Source organism: Primulina eburnea, chromosome 15, assembly GCF_022965805.1.
Source record: "Primulina eburnea isolate SZY01 chromosome 15, ASM2296580v1, whole genome shotgun sequence".
Classification (NCBI taxonomy): Eukaryota; Viridiplantae; Streptophyta; class Magnoliopsida; order Lamiales; family Gesneriaceae; genus Primulina; species Primulina eburnea.
In genome coordinates this window covers 35265845-35292494 of record NC_133115.1, presented here as the reverse complement: position 1 = coordinate 35292494, position 26650 = coordinate 35265845, and the positions used below count along the sequence as shown (strand labels likewise).

The 26650-nt window shown below is 33.1% G+C and overlaps 3 protein-coding genes across 12 annotated transcripts; 2 read left to right on the top strand and 1 right to left on the bottom strand.

The window, feature by feature from the left end:
- Positions 1-5586: 5586 nt before the first annotated feature.
- On the top strand, positions 5587-9527 carry LOC140814717 (mRNA cap guanine-N(7) methyltransferase 1-like). 2 transcript variants are annotated; one of them, XM_073173789.1, is made up of 13 exons: positions 5587-5841; positions 6348-6487; positions 6658-6726; positions 6817-6888; positions 7113-7214; positions 7627-7683; positions 7988-8126; positions 8342-8406; positions 8486-8536; positions 8676-8738; positions 8836-8959; positions 9053-9114; positions 9184-9527. In XM_073173789.1, the coding sequence occupies exons 1-13, from the start codon at positions 5763-5765 to the stop codon at positions 9283-9285; spliced, it is 1125 nt and encodes a 374-aa protein (XP_073029890.1). In that variant the 5' UTR covers positions 5587-5762; the 3' UTR covers positions 9286-9527. The 2 variants fall into 2 exon arrangements, with proteins under 2 accessions (XP_073029890.1, XP_073029891.1); XM_073173790.1 differs by having other exon boundaries at positions 5598-5841; positions 6357-6487.
- Positions 9528-11489: 1962 nt separating this feature from the next.
- LOC140813618 (uncharacterized) lies at positions 11490-14438 on the bottom strand. Of its 2 annotated transcripts, XR_012113989.1 has the most exons (3): positions 13945-14438; positions 12081-13646; positions 11490-11819 (listed from the first exon to the last, which is right to left on the bottom strand). XR_012113989.1 is itself a non-coding variant. In XM_073172209.1 (2 exons), exons 1-2 carry the CDS (start codon positions 14270-14272, stop codon positions 13594-13596), a joined length of 381 nt encoding a protein of 126 aa, XP_073028310.1. In that variant the 5' UTR covers positions 14273-14435; the 3' UTR covers positions 13425-13593. The 2 variants fall into 2 exon arrangements, 1 of the variants encoding a protein (XP_073028310.1); XM_073172209.1 differs by lacking the exon at positions 11490-11819 and having other exon boundaries at positions 13425-13646; positions 13945-14435.
- A 6260-nt stretch (positions 14439-20698) lies between these two features.
- Positions 20699-23431, top strand: LOC140813799 (gluconokinase-like). 8 transcript variants are annotated; one of them, XM_073172540.1, is made up of 5 exons: positions 20699-20906; positions 21700-21797; positions 21989-22031; positions 22675-22754; positions 22834-23431. In XM_073172540.1, the coding sequence occupies exons 2-5, from the start codon at positions 21752-21754 to the stop codon at positions 23238-23240; spliced, it is 576 nt and encodes a 191-aa protein (XP_073028641.1). In that variant the 5' UTR covers positions 20699-20906; positions 21700-21751; the 3' UTR covers positions 23241-23431. The 8 variants fall into 8 exon arrangements, with proteins under 8 accessions (XP_073028641.1, XP_073028639.1, XP_073028640.1 ...); XM_073172538.1 differs by having other exon boundaries at positions 20989-21797; XM_073172539.1 differs by having other exon boundaries at positions 20699-21073.
- The last annotated feature ends 3219 nt before the right edge of the window (positions 23432-26650 follow it).

Here is a 26650-nt window from a genome sequence, read left to right as displayed (position 1 = left end):
TAAGAAATGAGACAATTATGAGCTAACTTTTGGGTTAGATTTATTTTCAAGTCTACACTCTTAACATGGTATCAGAATGTCCGTTGATTGTTTTCAAATTGTTCAAATTCACCTTCGATTCATTATATTGGTGAGAGGTGGAGAAGGTCAAGATGCAAATCAAAAAATGATGATTCACACAACTCCAGAAAATTCAGGAAGTCCGTATTAAAATATACAAGTGATTATTACTTATCGAGTGAAATAGTCTGCAGTGATAATTGTACATCGTTAGTCTTTTGACCAAGGACAATATAGAGGCTCTGCGTACTATCACTGCACTTTGACTCATTTACTGAATCCATTGATGGTCATTAGGTAGGAGGTTGAGTGTAGTTTCGAAATACGTAGGAGTCAATGAATTGTAGCCGTCACTGTTTACCTATAGATGAAGATATTATATGTGATCTGATGAGTTAACAGTGTAAGGTTCATGTGTGATCGAATTCATTTGCAACTTTCGATATACCAATAGTTGCAAATTCGATTGAGATATATGAGTTGGAGGGAAAGTAATGTACTTTAACAATAACTTAATGTTCTTGCATGCACTATCAGTGACACCTAAGATATCATGGGAAGATGTTATTAGACGCTCTTATCATGATATGATGGGCTCAATCAGACTTTAGTTCTGACATTTTGATCAAGGGGTTGATTAAAAGAATTTGGTTAATTAAGGTAAGCCCGAATAAAAATAAATTTTATTCTAAATCATATGAGGTTGTGAACCCATGAATAATTGTATTATTGAACCATTGAAGGTCACACAAATATTGGATTATAGGTTCCCGTTAAGATAATCAATTTCAATGAGTTGAATTTGACGATTTTAGTTTGATGGATATCAAATAGATTACTTATAAAAGATTTTATAATTTGTTTCTATATGATGAAGATGTGAAAGTTAGCTTAACAACTAATTAAGCGAGAAGAATGAAACCATTTGTTTTAGTGAATGAGTTCACAAAACTGCTAGCTGCCAAAAATGAATCAGTGTAAAATTTTGAGCGTCGAAATTTTCAATTTTTATCATATGAACAAGATAATGTTAAGTGGAAATTTATAAGATAAATAAATAGGTAGAACTAAAAATTATTAATTAAGTATTAGTATTTATTTGAGTATTAATGTACTCTTGAGTCGTATTTAAGTTTGAAGAATAGATAAAGACATATGGTAAGAAAATTAAGCTTAATTAATTTGATTTGAAAATAATTAAAAGCGATTAATAACATTAATTGAGGAGAGACTTGCGCCAAAGGATTTTAATACAATGTGCCGTATAAATTAACTAACAAGGTGGATTGGGTCTATTGAACGTGTTTATTTATAGTTTATATACGATCTAATATTAATTAATAATTAAAATAAACAATATTTAACATAGCGCAGAAGGCATCATCAAATATATAAATGTTTAATTATCGTCCACTACATGTTCCATGTAATATTTAGAACTCAGCTATTAACTAAATTTAGCATTATATATATTCATAATTATCAACATAAATAGAAAAACCACACTATTTATACTGATAAGTACGAACATTTTATATATCGACTAATTTCTCGAGAACAAATTGATAAACCACATATATGTCAAATTCATTTCTGGTCGAGATTTCTTTCACTCGCAGAATTTCAGAAAAATGTTACAAAAAAATTATTGTCAGACGGTATCATGAGTCAATTTTATTACATATATCTTATATTTAGATTGTCTATGAAAAAATATTATTTTTTATATCAAAAGTAAATGCGAGCATTGTTGATTCGTTTCATAGATAAAGATATGTCACAAAAGATCTCATAAAAACATAAATACAATATATATATTTTTCCTTTATAAATACTGTCAAGTGCCAATACAAATGTGTACGTGGTGGTAGCCCTGAATTAAAGGAAACAAGCCGAAAAATATCCATTGTTAGCTAAGTTTCCGAGTGAATTCCACACGACGCAATTCCTCCTCATCTATTGGTTCTCCTTTGCCACGTGTGACCCGAAACATTCATAGTCAGCGTCGGTTCTTTGTATTGAATATGTTAACATGGTGGAATAACTAGCTTGCAACTGCGAGAGAGACTTCTTTCGCTTAATAATTAGAAGCTATTTTTCTTGACAAAAAATGTTAATATACAACTTATATTTATAAAACTTGTCGATTGTTTTTTCAAAAACTTTATCTGATCATGATAATGCAACTCAAAATTTTTGCCGATCTTAATAATAAACTCAAATCTTTAAATCATAAAGATTCTCAATTATTATATACCCAGGGCCGTGCTTATTAAGAGACAAATGAGTCAAATGACTCAGGCACATCTCTTTTTTGGGGCTCAAATTTTTTAAAAAAATATTATATATAATACTAGTTACTAGATAGCCCAAAACCAAGTATTTATTAAATAGAACTTGCTTAGCATGTTATCGATTTATTCCTCAATCTTCCCCAATATTCATCTGCAGACAAGCCTTAATCGACTCCAGTCGTTGCAGTCGTCTCTAGGTTTGATTGAAAGACCCGTGAGGAGCTATAAGTCTATTTTCTTGTATTTGCTTTGTTCGAACTTCTAATTTTTTATTGTAGTTTTTTACTTTTTTCGGGGCTTTATGTGATATCTAGAATCTCAGCTTTTTGACTAAAGTTTTGGTAGATGTAATGCTTATCCGACTTTCAAATGCTCATATTACTTGTAAAATCTTGTTGACTGTCCTGGTCACAGTAGCAAGTGCAGAGCGAAATTTCTCAAAGATAAAGCTCATCAAAACTTTTCTCCGATCAACAATGTCACGAGAAAGATTGAATAGATTGGCTGTGTTATTGATCGAGAAAGAAATTACTAAACAACTTGATTATACAGACTTGATTAGTATTTTTAGCTCTAAAACTGTTAGGCGGGTTGTTTTTTAGTTAACATTTTGGACATGTTTGATATTTTTAGTCTTTTAGTTTTTTATATTGTCTTTAACGTATTGATTTAATTTGAAAATTTTCCATGGAACTAAAAAAATGCGAACACACATTATGATTCAGAGGTCTCTTTTTAAAGTTAGACTCAGGCCCAAATATTGTTAGGATCGACCTTGTATATACCGACAAACAAAACTTATACATATGTGTGTGTGGGGGGTGGCTTATAATCGTCATTGGTGATACTCACGGAAATTTAGGGTTCATTTCCAACAAGTGTCACTAATCTAGACACAGGTTTTGAAATTGACCTGAGCCTGAAATCACGAATAAGACCGTTAGAAGAGGGCCATGAAGGTGTCCTGACGTAGTCCCTCCGACGCTCAAGTCAGAGACTGTGGATATAGGTGGAGAGCAGCTAGGTTGCTGTTGAGAAATAATATATTGAATGAATGCACTGAACACTTTAACTTGATATTTATAAGAGAATACATGGGTCCGTGACGAGCCTTCTACCTTGACATGAGCTTTGACTGAGGATGAGCAAGAGATCCCAAATCTGGCTTGAGCCTAACTATAGGGTATCAATTGGCATGAATGCATCATCGTTCACAATCTCGATCACTTCGAAAACAAACAACTTAAGAAATGATCTCTGTTGTCAACTTTGCATTCATTTTGGTGACTTAATTAATTAGGTTTTCGTTATGTATTGAATACAATTAGAGATCCGTATAACGTTGTAGATAGCCGATAACCACCACATAAATCAATTTCTTGGTGGATGAGCAAGCAATCATAAAATCCCACGTCTACTTCCTAAAAAATTATGTGGCAATTAACCAATGAGTCATTTTACTTATACACATTAAAAATAATATTAAATTGTTTTTCCAAAGAAAAATAATTTTTATAAATATAAATATAAAATAGATTTATTTTTTAATATTAGAGTTATAAAACTATTTTCATATAACTATTTACATTTTATTCTATAATTTCAGTAATTTTACAAGAAAAATATCTTATAACATCAAACATATTAACATCTTTAAGTTGTTTAAAATATGTTCATCCAAACAGTTAACAACTTGTTTTTAAAATAAGATTTCACAACTTATACGCTTCTAAAACAACAATAAATTTATTCAGACCCATTTTTATTCATCTTTTGCTTAAGCTCTAGCTATTTAGCTAATTGGAAAATTGACTTAGATGCCAAGTGAATGACACTGAATATAGATATCTTGTTTGAGATATTGAGAGCTGTTATTTTGGATATTAATATTACTCCATTTATTGATCCATATGTATTCCCAACAATACAACCATTCTCTCTATTTCATAATATTCTAACCACAAATTCTGCGACAATTCATCGATCGAGGCATGACTCGATAATGTAATATAGCCAAAACCGTGTACACATCGATCGCGTGTGTTGATTTAAATGAAAAAAATTACAACTTCATTATATTTCATATAAAATTTATCATATATAAATATAAAACTATAAGACGTGTACACATGAATTTAATATTTATCTGTTGTATTGATCGATGTTAAACTTTCTAACTTTATCGATCGATGTGTGCACACAAAAAATTCTATCATATACTAGTTCAGGACCCAAACCCGATCGAATGGAAATTTTCGGGTGGTTGGGTATCTGTCGGGTTCGGGTTGCTCAAACCTGATTATTCTTAATCGGGTCGAGTTTGGGGTAGTAAAATGCTACCCGAATAACTCGATTAAATTTTTTTTTAAAAATGTTTTAATGTTAGTTTAACTCATTATTGACTTTGAAATACAAAAAAATTTAAACGTGTACATTAAATCTAAATAGAAAATTTCAATATTCATAAAGTTTGACATTAAATATGATTTATAATTTCATACTTAAATACGAGAGTGAGTCTCATATGAGATCGTGTCACGGATCATAATCCGATGAGATGAGTGAACCCTTGCTCATATTCATAATAAAAAGTAATATTCTTAGCATAAAAAGTAATACTTTTTCATGGGTGATCCAAATAAGAGATCCGTCTCACAACTACGACCCATGAGACCGTCTCACACAAGTGTTTGCCTAAATACGATTATTTTTTCTTGAGCTTTCAAAATGTATATTCACTTTTGAATTTAATATATATTATTTTTTTCATTAGATATGATTAAATAAATTCATCCTATACATTAACAAAGACACATTATTTCATTTTTAAGTAAAAAATAATACTGATTTTTTCTATCATAAATTTAAATTTGTATAATTTTACAATCTTACAAGAGTATGACAATTTGCAGCACAAAGAAAATAATTGAGCTAAAAATTTATGAAAAACTAGCCAACATCATGTCATGATTAATTATTTTAGTTTAAATATGTTAAAAAATTAACTCAAAATGAAAAAAATAAATTATATTGAAATTTTGTTTGGTGAAAAAATAAATATTAAAATTTAAACTCACATCTACGAGTCCGACCCGACTAATCGGGTAATCTAAAAAATTGGGTCGGATCGGGTATAGAGAAACATTACCCACAAATTGGGTAAGAACCGATATACCGATTGAACGAATTACCCGACCCGTGTGCATCTGGCGTTCCCCGCATGTTCCTTTATTTTCCTTCGTTAATTCATTCCGCCGCACAACAAAGATAAAATATTTTCTTGGAATCTCGTTTCCAATTTCTACAGCCCAAAACCCTGCAGTAATTTTTCCCGAGTTCCTGATTTAGTTCTAGTTTTTCAGATCGATACAATACATATAGTTCTCATTAATATATCTATATATACACATGAAGCGTGGATATGATGAATCTTCGTCGTCGGGTCTTCTTGGACCTCCTCAATCCAAATTTAAGTACAACCCCGAAGGTATTTTGTCTATTTTTATAGGTTATTTGTTTCGAATTAGATTAAATGATTTTAGCACCGTCCAAAGTTCTTCTTTTTCCTTTTTTTAAGGCAAATTTAGTGATTATGCAATTTTTTTGGGTTCTGCTCAATTATTTTGGTTTTCTGCTTATTCGAGACTCACCCAAAGTTCCTCTTTTATTCCAAGAAAAAAATGTGATTACGTAAGAATTATGGTGTTATCTTGATTTGATTAATCGGAATCATGGTTATTAGAAAGTTTGGAACTTTTTCAAACTTTGGCGGCTGATAACAGTAAATTGAGCTCGAGGTAGTGAGAATCGTTTATTAGTTTTTTGCTATATTATTTATTTTTTGGGTATTCATATAAAAAAATATTTAAGCTTAAACAAATGCTGGAATTAAGCCAAGGGTTTATTTTATGGGTTTTGCATCATTCCTTTTCTTCCGGGGATTGGAATTAGAAGATTATTTTGTCAGCATTTCATTTTACATTTGTTGTTTAGGCGATGCAGAATTTCTAGAGGATGAAAGTACTAAGATATTTGCAAGGAAAGTTGCTGATCATTACAGTGCAAGAACGAATCAGACATTGGAAGAACGGGAAGCGAGCCCTATTATTCACTTGAAGAAACTCAACAACTGGGTATTTGTTGAGCTCAAATTGTAAATTTCATTTGCAATCATTGATACTTTTTACAGTTTTTTTAGTTATCCCATGAATCAATCAGAGCAAATGTAGTAACTCTAATGAAGTAAGCTTGATACCAGAGATCTTGTGTTGTATCGATACTCATCGCCTGTTCTACTCAACAGATAAAGAGTGTCTTGATTCAGCTATACACAAAAAAGGGGGATGCAGTTCTTGATCTGGCTTGCGGAAAGGTAGAGAATGAGCTGAATACTATTAGATTAATTTGGATTATACTTACTTACGTTTTCCTTCTGAAATATTTTGTCTTATATTTTTACCAGGGCGGTGACCTTATCAAATGGGACAAGGCAAGGATTGGTTATTATGTTGGTATTGATATCGCTGATGGTTCGGTATGTTTTTCTATTAATTAATTTGGCTTTTTAACTACTTTGGGAATGTTTTCTTTCAATATTAAGGATTATGTTATCTACTTTGCAACTTTTATTTTTATATTCTTGGTTAAATTTATATAGTTTCTTGGTAGATTCACAGATTGTCAAAAGTGAGATCAATGTTACTACATACTCATAGATTATCATCTATTTGATATCATGATCCCTGCTTTGTTTAACAGATAGAAGATTGCCGCACACGATATAATGGTGATGCAGACCATCACCAACGCCGCAAGAAGTTCTCCTTTCCTGCCAGGCTCTTATGTGGAGACTGCTATGAGGTAGATAGCAAATAGCTGGTTTAAAATTTGATTTTCACATATAGATGCTACTAAACACGTATATAATTGATTAATGTTGATAGCAGCAATTTTCGCTGCTGGTCTGTGGCTGCCTATGTGACGTGTTATGGAAATGTAGTGTTTGAGCTATTGTATGGTTTAAAATATCGGGGTCATACCATTATTATGAGTTATATTTTTGGTATATAGGCAACCGCTCGGCCCTGTAGTATGTAATTCTTGAATTTTCAGTGGATGGTTTCTTAATACTTGTACAAGTTAGATCAAAATTATACAGTTAATGAGTCGATAGCTTATGGCAAAGGACAATGCCAACACAGCTGAGGTTACTAGATTTGCAATTAAACCATGCAAATTACCGTTTCAAGCGATCCATCTCTTTATATCATAGGTTCAACTGGACAAAGTTTTGGCAGATGATGCTCCATTTGATATCTGCAGCTGTCAGGTGAGGAAGTTACTTCTCAGGCCCCCTTTATTAGACAAATTTATTCAAGCCATCGTCCTATCTCTGCTCCCACATTTTTTCCTGTAAGAAATATAGTTAAGTGTTTGTTAACTGCGAATTTGAATATTACCACCATTTAAAAGTTAAAAGGTCTAAGGTATCGGCTTTGTAATTTTGTATTCTAATTTTTAACAAAATGATCTGATTACCTTGATCACTCGCAAATTTTACAAATGGTAATTGTAAATTATAATATTAAATGTGTATATTTGAATTTAAAGAGTCAAAAGTTGAAATAGTGCAGTTTGCTTTGCATTACTCATGGTCTACTGAGGCACGTGCGCGGCGAGCCTTGGCTAATGTATCAGCTTTACTTCGACCTGGGGGCATCTTCATCGGAACAATGCCAGATGCCAATGTTATCGTAAAAAAGCTTAGAGAAGGTTTGGTTTGTGCAAAGTTAAATTTTTGTGTGCCCCTAACTTGGAAGCAAATATCTCATAAATATTTGATTTTATTGTTGATGTCTGTTCAATTGATTGTTGAAGTTAAATGTTACCCTATATTTTTAATTTCTCAGTTGATGATGATTTAATGACAACGGTGAGCAAGTTTTGAGTGGACGTTTTGTTAACTGACCTTTCAACATTCTATGCAGCTGATGGACTGGCTTTTGGTAATAGTGTGTACTGGATACGTTTCGATCAAGAATTCGAAAATAAGGTTAATTTGCATGTTATCGAAAAAAATTTGAAACGTCATATGGATTACTGATTGTTTTTTACATTTTTGCTTGTTCCAGAAATTTAAATCTTCAAGTCCCTTCGGAATCAAGTACAAGTTCCACCTTGAGGTATTTTATCCTTTGCCACATTTTTTTAATTATTTTATATTTTGACACAATTTTTTTAATCACTTTTTAAGTACTATAAAATAACCGTGAAGCAGAAAGTAGCCCTTTTATCATTATAATAGGCCGTCTCCTTTTGCAGGATGCAGTTGATTGCCCCGAATGGATTGTCCCTTTCGACATGTTTAAATCATTGGCTGAAGAGGTCTTAATGTTTTGCTTATGGATTACTTGTTGGTATTTCTTTTCAGCTACACAACAGTCTTATTCTCATGCCTTCAAAAACATTTTAAATCCTGCAGTATGGATTCGAGTTGGTTTTTGTCAAAAACTCACACGCATTTGTGGATGAATACATGAAGATACCCGAATATATTGAGCTCATGCGAAGACTCGGTGCTTTGGGTGATGGGAAAGAAGACCAAAGTCAGTTCTAAGATAAACTACGACTAACATTCGAATATTCCATTTGCTTTTATACTAATTCCGCAAACAATATACTTTTGATCCTGGCTTCAGGTACATTATCACCAGATGAATGGGAGGTGGCCTACTTATATTCAGCCTTTGTCTTGAGAAAGGTGAACAAAATTATACGCATAAATCAATAAAAGACGTAAACTGTAATTATCTGCCTGCCTTTCTTTCAGCGAGGGCAACCAGAACGAACCCGAACGACGAGTGGCAGACGGGACAAAGGTAAAATGCATCTGCTGAAGCAGGATATTATGCACATCAGTGATGAGGTCTAATTTTATGATTAATTATTTTTTTAAAGATACATTTGCCATAATCTCAATGGAATAAAACATTGAGGATTCCTTCGTCTTAGAAAGGCTGATGAAGCATGGAAATATAATTTGTACTCCATGCAAATTATGTTTGAATATTTCGAAATCGGAATAAGCTGCCTCTTTTGTCCTGCAGCTTATGGGACATCCAGTCCGAAAATGTAACCATATATTTACTTAAATAACCATCAATTTTAACAATATTATGATGGTGGTTTAAAAATTGTTTACTTGTAATAGTCTATCTGACATCAAGATTTCATGTTTAAAAATGAAATGTTTTGATTAAGCGGGAATCATCTTTCCAAATACGTACTTATCCCATTTCTACCATGTTTGTTACACAGGCGGACAATGGAATCTATCCACCTCATAAATTAATTTTCTTGATTGATTTTGGGTTTTACTTCTATCATTATCATTAAAAAGCTCAAGGTTTCTTCAATTTCTTTAAGCAATATACGGAAGAATACAACAGAAATAACTAAATGAGGGGGTGGTACTTCTTATAAGATCAAGCAAAGAAACAGTCGTCCTTGCTAGAGTGTAGGATGTCTGGTTCGTTGATCTACGCCAAAAAACAAAAATACAAGATGTTATATCATTATATATGACAGTCTTCGATAAACAAATATACGGTAGAATGGTCTAGTTCTGGATTATTCAAAACATCAATCACCAACAAAGCATCAAATTCAATTATAACATTTGAGAGATGCAAATTCTTGAGCCAACTAAGAGCTTCTCTGATTCCCAATGCTTCTTCGGCTACGATTGGATTATTACTTCAACGTGGTCTGCCGTAAACTGCATCAATCACTCGGCCTTGTGAATCCCTCAATATGAATCCATAACCAATATGCGGGCTTGTTGCAAATAAGGTTGCATCGACGATGCATGTAAGGTACTTCGCTGGTGGGCTTTTCCATGTATTATCATCATGTGGGCTTTGCATCGATTTCGCTTGAAATAGATATCTTTGCTGATGCCACTGAGTGTAAAGATCTAATGCAGATTGGTAGGATCAATGTTGCTGGATTGCATTTGGATCGCATCATTCCGATTTTTCCAAATACTCCACAAAACCATAGCCACAATATCTGTCACATGATGTTCATGAGTAACGACTATATATATATTGCTCCACCATTCCACAATCGATCCCATGGCTGCGACATGATTCTCAATGGGCGTGAGGCACCATATCATCACAAGTGCGGCAGTTTCTGGCCCCGTTCATATAATAGATCTTTGATTAGGTCAATATCCCAACTTACATCTGGTGTAATCCTTGAGGAGTTCACTGTTGCTTGGGCAAGCACTGGAGGACAATTTGTTTCAAAATATGAATTGTTTAGATCTGGCAGCTAAGTGTCATTTCAAATATGGACTTGAAGTCCTGATCCAATTCGCCGTCGCACAGATAAGAGTTTGAGTAGATATGATACTACGCCACACGTAGCTGGGGTTCGATCCAATTGTGGCATCTAAAAAATTTCCTTCAGATAAAGTAACGAGATTTGAGCACCCTTGAAGAAAGCGAGTTGGGCTGTGTCAGCAGTCTCCAGCTTTGTTTGGCTAGGGCAGTATTATATTCTTGAATTCTCCTAAAGACCAAACCACGATCTGTTTTCCAAATGCACAATTAGACAAGCTTTTCCATCGAAGTCCCATCATACCATTATTTCCAAATTTTCCTCACCAAAAAGAATTCATCACCAGCTCTAAATCTTCACAGAGCAACTTCGGTAAAGCAAAAACACTTATGACGTAAGACGGAGTTTCTTCTACCACTCTTTTAGAATAATCTCCTTACCATATTGATAAACATTTGTCTCTCCAGCCATTCAGACGAATTCCATATTTTTTCCTGGACAAAGCAGAACAAGCAATTTTTTGCTTCCAATAAGTGATGTAAGATCAAGATAGGTGCCTTGATCTGTTAGATAATCCACTTCCAACTTTTCGCCAGATATTATGTTTCTTCTCCGAGGGAACATGCCATTGAAAGAAATGGAGGATTTAACAAAATTGACCTATTGTCCTGGTATGCTTCGTATTTATGAAGGCAATCTTCGATTAAATTGGCTTTCCTCCAACTTGCCCTTCAGAGACGAAGCTGTCATCGGCGAAAAAGGTGAGATATTGGATGGTTGCTCGAGCGACTTTATAGCATGAAGATTGCCCCGTTGAATTCTGAATTCGAGGCCACGAAAAATCTTCGGTAGTAAAGAGAAACAAGCAAGGATCCCTTGCATTAGTCCTCGTTGTCGAATTATTGGACCGATCTCATTGCCATTATGGATCACTGAGTATTTCACCGTTGAAACACATAGCATAATCAGATCAACCCATTTTTGGTGGAAAGCCTTTTGACATATCAATTTTCAGAGCTGCATCTCCATTTTTCCCTGTCGTTTGTGCTTTAACTAGTGCCCAATCTCAAAAGCTATGATGACATCATCAGTAATGTATTGACCTTATGTAAAAGCACACTGTATATCGGAAATGATAAGATTAAGCACACTCTTCAATCGATTTGCAATCACCTTGATTTTATATATGACATTACACAGTGATATAAGTCAGAAGATCATAGATTGTTGTGTGTCTTTTTTTCTTCGGGATCAACACTATAGAAGTATCATCATTCATGCTTTCTGGTAAGTAGCAATTGTTCAAGAAATCAAGACATGCAGTAGTAACATTATTACCCGTAATATCCCAATTTTTTTTAAAGAAATCTGGGTTCATACCATCGAGACCTGGATTTATCTGGATGAATGAAGCGGAGAGCATCTTGAATTTGTTTGCTTTCGAAAGGCTGCAGGAGGATGTGATTCTGATATCATCAATACATTTAAGGACCAAGGGAATTATGGTGTGATCAATGCTGCTTTTTGATGTGAACAACTTCTGAAAATGATTGAAAATATGTTCTTGAAGCCCCATCACCCCAGTAACAGATTGTCCATTATCATCAACGAATAGCGATATGGAATTTTTCTGCTTTCTGTTGGAAGCATACTTATGGAAAAGTTTGGTGTTTGCGTCGCCCGCTGGAGCCAAAAGAGCTTTGCACGTAGCTTCCAGAATGCTTCTTCTTGGGATAACAAGGAACCAAGCCTCTGTTTAGTGTCGGCTATTTGAGAATCAACATTAACAATCAATTTCTCGAGATGTTTTAATTGTTCTCGGTATTGGCTAATAATTGCTTTAATTTGAATCTCACTTTTTCGCTCCATTTCTGTAAGTCTCTCCCACGCTTTCCCACAGGTGGCAATTCGACTTTGAAGGGACTGCCATCTCCTTTCACCATCCATGTAGAACCACATATCCACATTGTGGTTCAAGAATCCATGAATTTTCAAAGCGAAACCTTTTCCCATCCGGTAAGAATTTGTAGTCGCGGGTTTGAGAAAGAGTGCATTGTAATCAGAATGAATTACATCAGTGTTGAAAACCTCAGCATTGGCAAACAGTTGGAGCCGGGGGGAGGTAGCCATGGTACGATCAAGTCTCTCCTCCACAAATTGATCTGCGCCTCTACTTTTTTCCCAAGTAAACATTTCATACCCGAATCAATCAAACCACAATCTTCCACCGTTTCGTTGAATCCATTGACGAGATGAGTAGGATGAAGATGTCTTCCCCACTTTTCTGATTGGGATAATAGATCATTAAAGTCATCAATGCAGCACCATGGAAGATAAGACCTGCGAGAAAGTGCGTGCAATAATTCCCAAGATTGACGCCTGGGGCTTCGTTCGGGAAAGCCATAAAAACAAGTCAGACGCCACTCTTCCATGCCATCCATTGAAACAGCTATATCAAACACATGTCAATGTTTTTGAAAGATATGGTTTAAAGGGAAAATACAGATGTTGACACCATATTCTCGGTACAGCAGATCTTGAAAGATAAGTTGGAAAACATATATATATGATTTATTTCAAAATCGAAATTCAGTAATAATAAAAAACAGATTATTAGGTAATCAGAATATATATGCAGAAAGAAAAATGTGGCGAACAATCTTGGGGATGGCTTCAGGTCCATGAAGTCCAAATCTTATCTAAAAAAGATCGTTAAAGTCCAACTGAACAAAACCCAGAAGATTATAATTTCTCATTTAATCAGGAGATCTGATTCCGAAATCTTTACACTACAACGTAACATATAGATAATATGATCATATATATTAACATATACAAACAAAAATTAAATTACAAAAACAATAGCCACCCCATCATTTCTCAAGAGCTTCCTTCATTTTTCAGCTACAGATCCCTTCACTTCTCTGATCATCTCATTCAGTCCATCTGCATTATGCCAAAATCGTAAGATGCGTTGAGAATTATATATAGTGAAGAACAAGATTTAGTATCTTTTTTGTCATCCTTGTCGATTAATTAGTTGAAACGGTAATCCACCGTAATCAATGATAATAAATTTCGTTTTTTTCTTAAAACGGAAGACTAACTAATTTCTGGAATTGAAAGGACCTCTCCGATAAGGATATGAATATGGGAGGATCGTTTTCTGACCACCCACGGATTTTAAAAAAAAAAGTTGAACTTTACTACTACAATGTAAACAAAATAAAGGAAAAGAACCCACCATCTGTGCTGCAATCCGGTGGATCTTCAAAGAGGGATAAAGAAAGCTGTTTATGTGCAAGCCCGATGTCGAAAAGTATGAGCCCGGAGTTGGGATCATCGACTGTGATGTCTTTAACCGGAAGCCATAGAAAGAGCTCTTCCTGTGAGAGACCCTGAACGCCGGAGAGGCTACCGTAGGTGAGGTTAGCTTGCACCTCGCTCTCGTAGAAAGCCATGGTGTCGAACTTGGTCAGGCACGGGCCGTCAAGAAACACTTGTAGGAGACCGGAGCCCGAGAAATTGTAAGACTTGATTTGCTTGGGTAGGAGGCCGGCGGGCAGGCCCATGGACTTGAGGAGGTCGTGTATGGAGGAGGAGTGGCAGAGTTGGAGAGTGAGGAAGACTGAAGAAGAAGAGATTTAGGGTGGACGCCATGGATGAATGATAAAGTAATAATAGTGGAAAAAGAAAAATGGAGGGGGTTTAAGGAGTGGTGTAGGAACGGAGTTTGGAAAGTAGAAAGCCTGTTTAAAAAGGAAGCTTGTGCTGCTTGTGATTGTACTAAATTACCCCTCAATTGCCCAAAAATTATTATTGAATAAGTAAATTAATAATAATACGTAGGTCGACTTTACTAATTTGCCGCAAAGAGTTGCTTATCTCCTCGATAGTTTTTGCATGGTGGGACAAACCATAATGGTCGTAGGGCCCGGGCTGAGTTCGTTGCTGTTCGATGTCGAAATGATATTTTAATAGTTTTTTGTGATGATCTGTAATACAAGTCAATCATATCTATATTTATAATAATAAATAAGATTTCTGACATAAAAATCTTATTTTTTTTCGAATGACATAAATAAGATAGATGACCGGCTATTTCAGTTGGAAATAAATGTAGCAAACGGACTAGGTCAAGTTATATTAAATGGATGATGCGTATGAATATCGATCGCACAGACACTGATATTTAATTATTAAATTTTTATCGTCTGACTTAAGCTAGACAAAATAAGTAAAAGAGTGATATATAAATTATTATTTAAACTATTAAATAAAAAATTGTAATTAAAAACGACGAATTCAAATATCGAAGAGATATTCAACTTCAAATAAAGAATTAAGACATACAATAGTACCAAACTCTACTGTGTTGACATGTGTTAAATTATATAATTAATTAATTAATTATTGAGAATCACGGTGAAATATCCAAGTTATTTATTGAATGATTTATCGAGTTAATAAATATATTTAAATCTAACAGTCCAATTATTTTATAATTGAGTGTAATTATATATAAAACATTAAATATTTGTAGGATTTCGATTTTCATCTAAAACAAACATTAAAACTGAATACTATTTCTAATTAGTTTAATCATATATTGCATGACGTTTTTGTTGCTATATTTAACCAATCATCTTCTGATTCGTGATTAATCAATAGACATGTAAATAGGTGATCATTCTATTAACTAGAAATCTTAAATCACCATCAATTAGCAATTAAAATCAAAGAAAATAATATATTGAAAATAAACTAAATATCAAACAAAATTTTTTTGGTCATATCGTGGTCTTCATCTAAATAAATTTATTCCATAAAATCAAAACAAAACAAAAACATAATGTTTAAATTTATTAGAATAAAATTTATGAAAGAATAATAATATCTCTGCATGATTAGCGTGATTCTTCGTTTGAAGTTGCTTCATTTTCTCTCTCAAACCCTAGCCTTCTTCTTCCACCAAATTCTTAAGAGAAGATTGTTGTGTTGTCTTTCTCCGGGTGCTAAATTTTGTTTTTATCATTTTATTTCTTTATTTGTAATATTCTGTTGCCCTTAAATTCTTGTGAAATCAATTTATCTCTAAATTAGACTTTTTTCCTTTTTTGTTCAAAAATAAAATAAAATAAAATTAATGAAGCACAAGTTAAGAAATAACAATATCATATAAGCACAAATATGAAAAATTAAAACCTCATAGTCTCTATAAAATTTAAGCTTAACAAGTATGTCGACTAACAGAACTAACTCATGATATTGTATCACAAAATTTTTGTGATAATACTTTTAACGCTCTTATTAATATACATTTAAGATTACAATCACATTTATATTTTTATATGATAAATTATTAAAGTATATTGAATCTAATTTTTAAAAAAAAACATGATGTTCATCAATCTAAATATAGATATAGCTCGACTCTTATTATAACAATGTTTGCTCCTAATTGGACACCGCATCTAGCTGGCTAGCTAGCTTACCTTCGAAAGAGAAATGATAGCACATTGTTTATCTTATTTAAAGCAAAAACTTGTGTGAGACGGTCTCACGGTCGTATTTGTGATACAGATCTCTTATTTTGGTCATCCATGAAAAAATATTACTTTTTATGTTAAAAATTATTTTTTATTGTGAATATGGATAGGGTTGACCCATCTCATAGATTAAGATCCGTAAGACGGTATCACATGAGGCCCACCCCTTATTTAAAGTCACAACCAAACATTGACTAATTTCCAATTCCGAATAGTGTAACCCCATCACTTCCCCATTAAGATTTGAACTGAAATACATTTTCTTAATATTCTAAAAGCTGACATTACATAATGTTATGTAAATAAATATTTATGTTTTTAACAGCGGATAAGATTAAAAATCAATTTATTCTAAAAAGAATAAAAATGAAGGTTACAAATCAATTTGCCCAAACCAAATAGATCAAATGCTGGTTAAACTAACCATAGTTCTATATATATATCATTGGAAATAATGGTATGGGACTTCGATGGAAAAACTTGTCTAAATTGTGCATTTGGAGCATGATACTATGTTTGTCATTAATTGCAGTGAAAAAAGAATTTAGTTACCCGAAATTTGAATTGTAATTAACTAAAAGGCGTGGATTTGGGGGAATTTTCGGTTATAACACTAGTTGAACCACGCGTGTCAAAAACTCGTATAAAATCGTGTCACACATGAAAATCGAATCTAAATGAATATCTTCGCTAAGAATAAATTATATATATATATATATATATATATATATATATATATATATATATATATTCTATTTTATTAAGTTTGAGGACATGATAGTAACCACCTAAAAAGGACACCAACTTTTTATTTCAACTTTACCCTTGTATGATACTAATATTACACTTTTGTTTTTTGTTTTTTTAAATTCAACACACATTTTTTATTTAAAAAATTCAAATATTAATTTATTTCCTCCATAATATGTCAAATTTCACTTTAGTCCATCAATAATTATTAAAAAAACTGTACACATGCATCGTGTGTGCAGAATAACTAGTATATATAAAATTTGATGGTTTATTTATTTGTATATATATTCAATGAGTAAATAGTTGATCGCAATAATTGAAAATTGTTAGACTGAGTATTAGATGTGCTGTGAAAGAGAGAAGTGCCAAAAAAAGGAGTTTCTTTGATGATTTTACAAAGCCAGCTGGGGGTCACTTATACAATAGAATGCATGTGTGAACGAACTACGGGCGATTTGCGGAATGAAGATAGAGAGAGTGTGTGTGTATAAATTAACTTCGAGTGGGTCTCGTGTGAGATCGTCTCACGAATCTTAATCTGTGATACGGGTCAACCATATCTATATTCACAATAAAAAGTTATACTCTTAACATAAAAAATAATATTTTTTTATTGATGACCCAAATAAGATATTCGTCTCACAAATACGACCAGTGAGACCGTCTCATATTAATTTTTGCCATTAACTTTTATGTCTTTTTTGCATTAATGATATGGGCACCAGTTGAAAACATCTTTTTCTTTGTTTGACATACTTGGGTAAAGTTATAAGACATTAAATAGACGGCCCAATGTCATTATTTTGTGAGCCGGGCTATGGATATAAACGAATCGGTTCAATATTTAATTTATATTCGAATTGAACTCGAACATATTTGAATTCAGTAAAAATCGAGCTCAAAATATATTGTTCGACAATTTACGAGCAGCTGTCGAACTTAGTATTTTTATCACTATAATATAATTATATATTAAATAAATAAATTTCGATTTTTCGAACAATAATTCAAATATTTCGTGAACATGTTTGAATCTTTCGAGCAATACTCAAACGCAAGACTTAATTCTAACTGAATTCGAGCAAAAAATTTTAAAATTTCGAATTTTGCTCGAACTCGAATAAAACTGATTCGAGACGAATTCGAACATTCAAATTTCCTTTATATTCAACTCGATTCGATTCGTTTATACCCCTAGTTAGACACACGTGCTACAAACTCGGGGCTTATAACATGAACATTTCCCTTGTTGATGAACTAATTAAATGAAAGAGATTTAATTTGTGATATTATTTGATGGCCAACTACTTGTTTGTTGTAGCAGCAGCCGGCACATGTTGTATGTATAGATAGCACATGCTTCTTTTAATGGCGATCTAAATGTTTGTTATGGATCGGAAGCTTAGCTGGCTACATGATCCCAAATTGAGATATTTTTTCATTAAAAAATTTACTCAAAATGAATGAAATTATGTTAAGTTTGATGGTTTATAAAAATTGAAATATTTTTGTTACATGTTTTTTTAAAAAAATATTCATTAATTAATAACAAAATGTTGAGTTGACTTGCATAATTGAATTTTTATTACAGTAAACTTATACTGACTTATTTATCAAAGTTAATATGACAAAAACTCTATTATATATATAGATACTACAATATCAATGATAATAAATTGAATGTAGATTTATTTTGTACATTTTAATTATTATTTCACGATGTAGCTTTAGGATTTCAATACAAAAAATCTATCTACATAATCAAAATATTTATTTCAATCAACAAATTCATTCAAATGCAACACTAATAGTGTATTTGAATGTATCAATTCATTCTACGCTATTCAGATGAACCCTTACGTTATTAGGATAATTATATCGCATTATAAATCCTAATAACTTATTATTACACAATCATTTACAATCAAAATTTCAAGTTCACAATTGTTTTAAACTCTGAAAATTCATATAAAATTGAAATCATAATATAGTTCAATTCTGAATCTGAAAGTTAGTTTTTTGACGGTTATTATATCGCATATATTGAGTTCGAATTCAAATATATGCTATTCCAACAATTCAAGAAATAAAAGTTCTAAATCAAGAAGAAAAGGACATGAAAAGAACGCACTCAACACGATGATTCCGAATATATACTTTGTTTCAAGTTTCGACAACATTTCAAGATAGATTCAGACGATAGAACTTTGTTTTCTTGTTTTTCCTTCAACATTCAGAGGAAATGGAAGATATATTATGAGAAAATCCATTCTTATCGGCCTTAAATCGTGTGTAGCAAAGGCGATGTGCGAATAGGCGCGAGAACTTGCGCGGATGTGCGCCTAGTTCTGTCTGGAAGATGTTTTACCAAGCTGTGTGCGAGGGTGTACGCCTTGTTCTGTCCGAAACATTATTTTAGGTTTCGAATTAGCAAAAGTGGTCAACATGAAAATTGTAGGTCTATATCTTAGATTTCATTTTCCACTGGCCTCACTCAATTTGGATATCAGACACGAGAGTTATGATCATTCTCCCAAAATATGTCAGTACAAGAACTTCAATGCACACGATACATTTCGAGATGATTTTGCCCATATTTTCAAATGGATTTGGACAAAACCCAAAACATGAAAGTTTTAGTAATATGTATTAGCTTTCTAATGAAATTAGTTTCATTTCATTTGAACTAATACTCACATAATTATATCGAAAACCGTAACATGTGTCACTTCTCTATTGTGATTTAGTACATGACCATTCAAATGCAAATCAATTATTACTACAAGCTTCATGATCCCAACATATTTTCTCATTTTCATTGTTATTATTAACTTCATTCACTTAATAACATGACAATTTTATAAATTATCGAGAATCAAAATATGATTTATGATAATACTATGATACGTCCTTATAAAAAATACTAGCTTATTTGCTATTAAATTAGAAATTGGTAGCTCATACTTTGGATACATTTTTGTTTGGCTTGGGCGCTATGCGACCTAAACATTTTGAGCCAAAAAACTTACTAGGCAATTGCCCCACTCAGCCCATCCTTTTTGTTTGCTCTCGCATGAACTATACATAATATTCATGTATTATATTTTTATACTATTAATTAACGTTAAACTGTTTATATTAATCAACTTTTGGTATGTCAGGTAAACTCTTTCGTAATTCCAAAAATATCTTTTAACCATTTAAATTTAAACTTTTTTTAGTGGATCACATGCATCATGTGTTCCACGACACAAGACCTGCAAGTTTATATTGTATACACAACATTTGTGTCACCACTGCTGGTTTCAATTCAACAAAATGCGTGCACATGAAACTGAATTTGGTCTTCATACCTTGTCGAATTCAAGGACGACTGGTACAGTGGAAGTAGTTAAGTGGACCAGGTATATCGGGTTATCTAGGCTTCTAAAGAGTAAGTTTTTGTGAGACGGTCTCACGAATCTTTATATGTGAGACGAGTCAACCCTACTGGTATTCACAATAAAAAGTAATACTCTTAGCATAAAAAGTAATACATTTTTACTGGATGAGCTAAATAAGATATCCGTCTCATAAAATACCACCTGTAAAATCGTCGTACACAAGTTTTCCTGTTAAAAGGGCTTATAAAATTGGACGAGGCCCAATTTATTAATAGCCCAAATATCATCTGCTCATGACACAGGCTCCGGACTCACAGTAAACCAGTTCAAACAACTTTCTTTTCCAATCACACGATCAAACAAGAAACATACAAGATCGGAAATTGCCTCGCATTTTCTTGAAATTTAAAGCAAGAATATGGCACTCGGCACAGCTAAATAGGACGATTATATTAAAGGATTGGAAGAAACCCAGGAACACAGTTTCATTGTTTTTCTGGGCAGTTGTAGGTTTGCACGGGGTAAAATTTACTTGTATTTGACTTGTCTTTTGTTTTGTTTTGTTTTTTGTTTTTCCTATTTCGATCTGGCTTCATCTTACAGGAGCCTTTATAATTAAGTTATTGCTTTATGATCCTATGACGTTGATCATGATAATCTTTCCGATGCCGAAAACATCTTCATTGTGGTACTGTTAGTGATTCTTATTCTTCATCTTATTGGGATTTAGTAATTCAATTTCAATTGTGTAAGAAGGGAAGCGATTTGGGGTTTTTGTTTTGCTTGCAAAGATTTGATTTTTGGTGGAATACAAAGGGATTCTGACTTGACGGTTTTTTCATCTCATCTTAATTTCCTTGATAAGGCAGGACGACCCTGCTCATTTTGTGAACAGAAGTTCAAGATTTTGTAGTCATATGAGCACCAAGGGTACCCTGTGTAGCATTCATAAGAATTTAGACGTGCCTTCACTTCTATTGTCTTTTGATTATTGTTTAGTGATCTACGAGTTTAGTTTTAAAAATTTGTCAGAATTCTTTTATCTTGTTTTTCCCTTGCAGTTGTAATTTAACTTATTTTAGACAAATGATACCTTTTTTATCAGTTGCTTTTGATCTTTAGCATTAGAATCTCTCTTGTTATTTCTAGGCTATCTTACGATTAATTTTCTCGGAGGGCTGCTGCCTATTCTTGTTTTGCTAGGGCTTGATAAACATTCAAGTATCTCGAAAAATCTGATGTTTTTAATTTTCTTGATTCACGGATAGCTGCTTGCAATTTAAAAGAATTATGTAAATTTTTGATGGCTTGTAGATATCATTCTACTGCTAATTTTCATCGCTTATAAACTCGAGAGGTCAACTTGATGTATACTGAGGTCAACTTCTACAGAAAAATGGCATCTGATACAGGTACCTCCCACCTACTTTTGTCTCCTTGGTGTATGCTGAAGTCAATGCTGCAACAATCCTTGACATAAAATCATGTAGTATTTTGATATGAACACGAGATCTAGTTTGTTTGATCATACTAGTATATGTAATTTATCTACTGATGTCGTGGAATAATTTTTTCTCATGATCAATGTACTACCTTTTGGAAGGAGTAGCTATTGTGGTCATGGGAGTCAGTGGTGCTGGAAAATCGTAAGTTTAAAGTTCATCTATTGATTCCATATTTGTCATCTTTCATCTCTTCTTATGGCAGATTTCAAATGATTCGTTGAAGATAAAGTGATTGGCCTGTGTCTGTATGCTCCCGCATTATACAACTCTTAACGAATGCCCCATACGATTACTTGAATAACAATGTGTTGAGACGTATTCTTGCTTTAGCTACGAACATAAATTTGTGTGTTGATGGTCATAATTAATTTTCAGCTATTGCTTTCCTTCATCTTGTTCTCTTTTGAATGCCCCCATTCACTTGTTGTCATCAACCACGAGTCATACAACTTGGGAAAATGGTTGAATCCGCGACTAGGATGCTGACGATTGAACTATATCGAATTTGTGACTTCAAGAATACAAGGTTCAATATCGTCTTCCATAAGTTAGGCCTCTGCAAATTATTACGACATGGTAGCTTAAACTCTCATCCTAATTAGATGACTGGATGAGTGAATGAACTGATCGAGTTCACTACTTGAAAGTCTTGATTTTTGAAGGTGAAATTATGCAATTTGCTTCTTGTGCAAATGATTTAAAATTCTCAAGAGCCTATCTTATTTTCCCAATGCATCGTTACTTATTATAATGCTGCTGGTGTGTTATGTTCTCTCTTCCGCAGAACAATTGGTGGGATGCTGGCAAAATTGCTAAACGGCTGCTTTATTGATGCTGACGATTATCATCCTCAGTCCAACAAAGGTAGATTTGCGTCTGCATTTTACCTGAATCCTGTGGTTTTATATTGGATAAAAAATAAGCTAATTTGTTCAACAAACAGATAAGATGAAAAACGGGGTCCCTTTGACAGATGATGACCGAATCCCTTGGCTCGAAACTCTCCGTGATACCTTAAGGATGCGTTTGGTAAATGGTGAAACTGTAATTCTTGGATGCTCCGCTTTAAAGGAGTCGTACAGAGAAATTCTTAGACACGCAGATGCAAGATATGTACGAGGTTCTTACATGTGCAGCGTAAAATTTGTTTTGTTGGAAGTTGGGGCTGAGGTTCTTGTTGCTCGACTCGAGAAAAGAGCAGCGGACGGGCAGCACTTCATGCCTGCTAAACTCTTGCAATCTCAGTTGGATTTGCTTCAGGTTGATGAATCCGAAGGAATCCTGAGAGTTGATGCTTCACAAGATCCCCAGACTACTCTAAAAAACATACTAACTTTAATTCATCCATAATATCACCTACATTCGAATTTCGATGAGGCTACAACATATACAAGTTCTTCGATCACCTTCATCAATTATTTTTTGGATTTCCCTACATTTATTTTTGATGACTCATGTTGGATGTGAGCATGAGAAAGTCATCCCCAGAAATATGTTTCGATACTTGAAACAAAATTTGAAATGCAGCACTTATTAGAGAAGGTAACATATTTCTTTTAGATTTTTATTTCTCTCTCTCTTTTACTGTCACTATATTGCCTGCATTTCTAGTGCGGTTGGAGGGCTAAGTCACCAAAGTCATTAAATTCAAAATAGACAAAATTTCTTTTTTTTACAGAAAATTAAATTATATCCGGGTCTAGCGATGACAAATTGCTGGGCCTATTATAAATTAGGGAGCTTAAGTTTCATTAGGCCTCACCTTTTGTGGGCTAGTCTTCGAACTTTTGGTATATTTGTACTTTTGATTTTGGTTTTTACGTGAGGCAAGCATATATATATATCAGTTGGACCAAGGTTTTGTTAAATTGTATAATGCTAACTCTTTAGCATTTTTAAGACAATTTCAATGTCAGTCGTATATGTATTGGAGCTTAATATTTTTATTCATATATTTTTCGTTCAATTAATTATAGTTCTATAATTATGTTCCGACTATCAATTTTAGTCATTTTCATCTAAATCATATATTGTATTATTGATATAATTTTTAAATTTTATCATTACGTGATTAAAAAAATACTTGTTTAACAATGTAATTGTAAAAGTTTAACAATGATATTAGTCATTAATTTACCTGATTTTGCGATGATAACTAAAATTGATTTTCAAACACAGTTTTAAGACTATTTTTTTCTACGACGTGAAAATTCACAGCCGCTATCTTTCGACTTGTATTTGGTGAACATCAGGCTAACCCATTAGTCTTCAAACCACTCTAGCTAGGTAAACCGTACTGAACAAACTTCTATGTGACAGAATCGCTCAAGAAAATGATAGCGGAAATCGAACTCGTGATAATTGATCACGTAATCGCTTAGTCTACCAACTCAGACACCCTATTAAAGATATTTATATAACTATAATTCATTCAATAAAGAAATACATAATAAAAAAATGTCACATTTCAATACATACATAACTGAAACTAACATTTTATCTATTTTTAATATCGAATACATTACAAGTATGTCTAACATTCGATACAAGTTTTAAAAATAATCAGGTAAGCTTTTATGGCACACATTATTACATTGTATGTGATGTCCAATCTGTAACGTCTCAGATTTGACGACTGTCCTCACTGTACCAAGACGAGTCTTTCCAGCGTGTTTATGTACTCACTCACACGCACCTTAGGAAACTTTCCAGGAGGTCACCCATCCCAAAATTACTCCAAGTCAAGCACGCTTAACTTTAAAGTCTTTATGTGATGAGCTACCGAAAAGAAGATGCACCTTCGTGATATGAGTAGTACTAATCAAATCTTTTAAGCCCTCTTCAACTGTACAGTCCATTACATTGAACAGTTTCGGAATCACTCTCATTCCCGTGTGGGTCGGTTCATTCATGTTCCCTCCACCTAGAAGTCTGCCAGGAATCGCTCATTGTCCGTGCAATTGATGGCACCGACGATCACCCTACATCCTCCTCGGCCTCGGGCCTCACACTATCTGCTACTACTAAACCAAGAAAAAAATGTTTTATTTAACTATTATTATTGTTTTACGACATATAGTTGGTATCTGTGCGATTAATAGTGTTTGTGAATTGATGTATGGAAAAAAAAATGTAACAAATATCATAATTGTTCAATTTCCAGTTGTTGGTTATGTCTCTGTGGTGGTTGTAATTATCTTTAATTCTACTCTATTATTATTACTATTATTATTATACTGCTACACTTGGATTATACTATACCATCAATTGATAATATAATAATATTTGGTCAAAATAAGCAATAATTTAATGTGCGAGTGGGCTTCATATGTCAACCTATGTCTCCTGATCAACATTCCCTAGCTCTTTTTTTTTTTCCTTATTTCACACCCTATCCTTATCAATGCCTTGCACATTTTTTATTTCATATATTATTAAACTTGGATAAAAAATTGGTTCTAAATTATTTGATTTCAACTGCATACATGCCTGATGTTGAAAGTCCAAAGACATGAACGCAAGTGGGTAATAAATATATAAGTATTTTCGAGGTCACGCAACATTTTAAATTATAGAAACCTAAGCACAAACTTGCATCTTTGACTATACTTTTAATTTAAAGAATCTATTGCGTAGCTACCATATATATATATATATATATATATATATATATATATATATATATATATATATATATATATGCGAAATTATTTATTATAATTATAATATTGAAATTCACAAGTATTTTGAAACAACCCTATCCACTCGAATTCTCCACCACCCAAAATGAAATAAGAGCACAAGCTCGCGACATATGCGACTGGCTGGCCCCGACAGGCGAACAAGGTGAGATATTTCCTCACGTGCGGGTGGGGTCAAAGTCAACATTCCTTTGGCCAAGGGTCCACACGTGCTGATTCTAAGTGTCTTGTCAGGGCCAGACACGCACGTGTGAGGTGAGTGAGTGCCTTCGCACACGTCCGAATTATATATGGCCCTCCCCCACTGCGCTATTTCACGTGATTATTTTCCAATTAGACCCGGGATTTTTGGTCGATATGTTCCTTCTTTTTTCTATTCACACATTATAATAATAATAATAATGATCACATCCACATTTCATCGACTACAAACTCACAAAAATTCTTATCTGATTTCCGTTAAATTCGATCATGATAAGTGGATAATCAATCCATGTGTTGAAAGTCCTGTATTTCTTTTTGTTTTTCAAAGTCAGCTCGATGATCTCAAACGTTTAATCCAACCCATGTGATAGTTGATACATTTTTTAACATGATATCATAGCCAAAACTAACACGTTATGTGTAATGTGTTGGACTACTTTATTGATCACATGATAATATTTTGTAAATTTTACATTCCAAATGTCAATATCTGGGCTTGAGATGTGTGCTAAATGTCTTACATCGAATTATTAAATAATTGATAGTTGAATATATAGATCCGAGGAGTTTTCTTTCAACGATGAGTTAATTTCAAATTTCAATCTTTTTAACACTTAATAAGAATATAGAGCAAAGTCATATTCTTTTTATTATAAAATTTATCCAACATATGTATTATTATTATTATTATTATTATTATTATTATTATTATTATTTGCTGGCTCCCAAGATGAGTTTGCTTCGTGTTTGACTATGAAAACGAGAGACACTCGGGTTGGTAAAAAAAATTACTCCAGTCTCTATCACATAGTTTTATACAGGCCCAACGTCTACGTCAGGTTACAAGATTAATCT

Coding starts and splice junctions, on each gene's coding strand:
- LOC140814717 (XM_073173789.1), top strand. CDS start 5,763: ATGAAGCGTGGATATGATGAATCTTCGTCGTCGGGTCTTCTTGGACCT. Junction 7,215..7,626: donor TATGTGGAGACTGCTATGAG/GTAGATAGCAAA, acceptor TTTATATCATAG/GTTCAACTGGACAAAGTTTT. Junction 9,115..9,183: donor CAGCCTTTGTCTTGAGAAAG/GTGAACAAAATT, acceptor CCTTTCTTTCAG/CGAGGGCAACCAGAACGAAC.
- LOC140813618 (XM_073172209.1), bottom strand. CDS start 14,272: ATGGGCCTGCCCGCCGGCCTCCTACCCAAGCAAATCAAGTCTTACAAT. Junction 13,647..13,944: donor ACCGGATTGCAGCACAGATG/GTGGGTTCTTTT, acceptor GGCATAATGCAG/ATGGACTGAATGAGATGATC.
- LOC140813799 (XM_073172540.1), top strand. CDS start 21,752: ATGTATACTGAGGTCAACTTCTACAGAAAAATGGCATCTGATACAG. Junction 22,032..22,674: donor GTCAGTGGTGCTGGAAAATC/GTAAGTTTAAAG, acceptor TCTCTTCCGCAG/AACAATTGGTGGGATGCTGG. Junction 22,755..22,833: donor TCATCCTCAGTCCAACAAAG/GTAGATTTGCGT, acceptor TTCAACAAACAG/ATAAGATGAAAAACGGGGTC.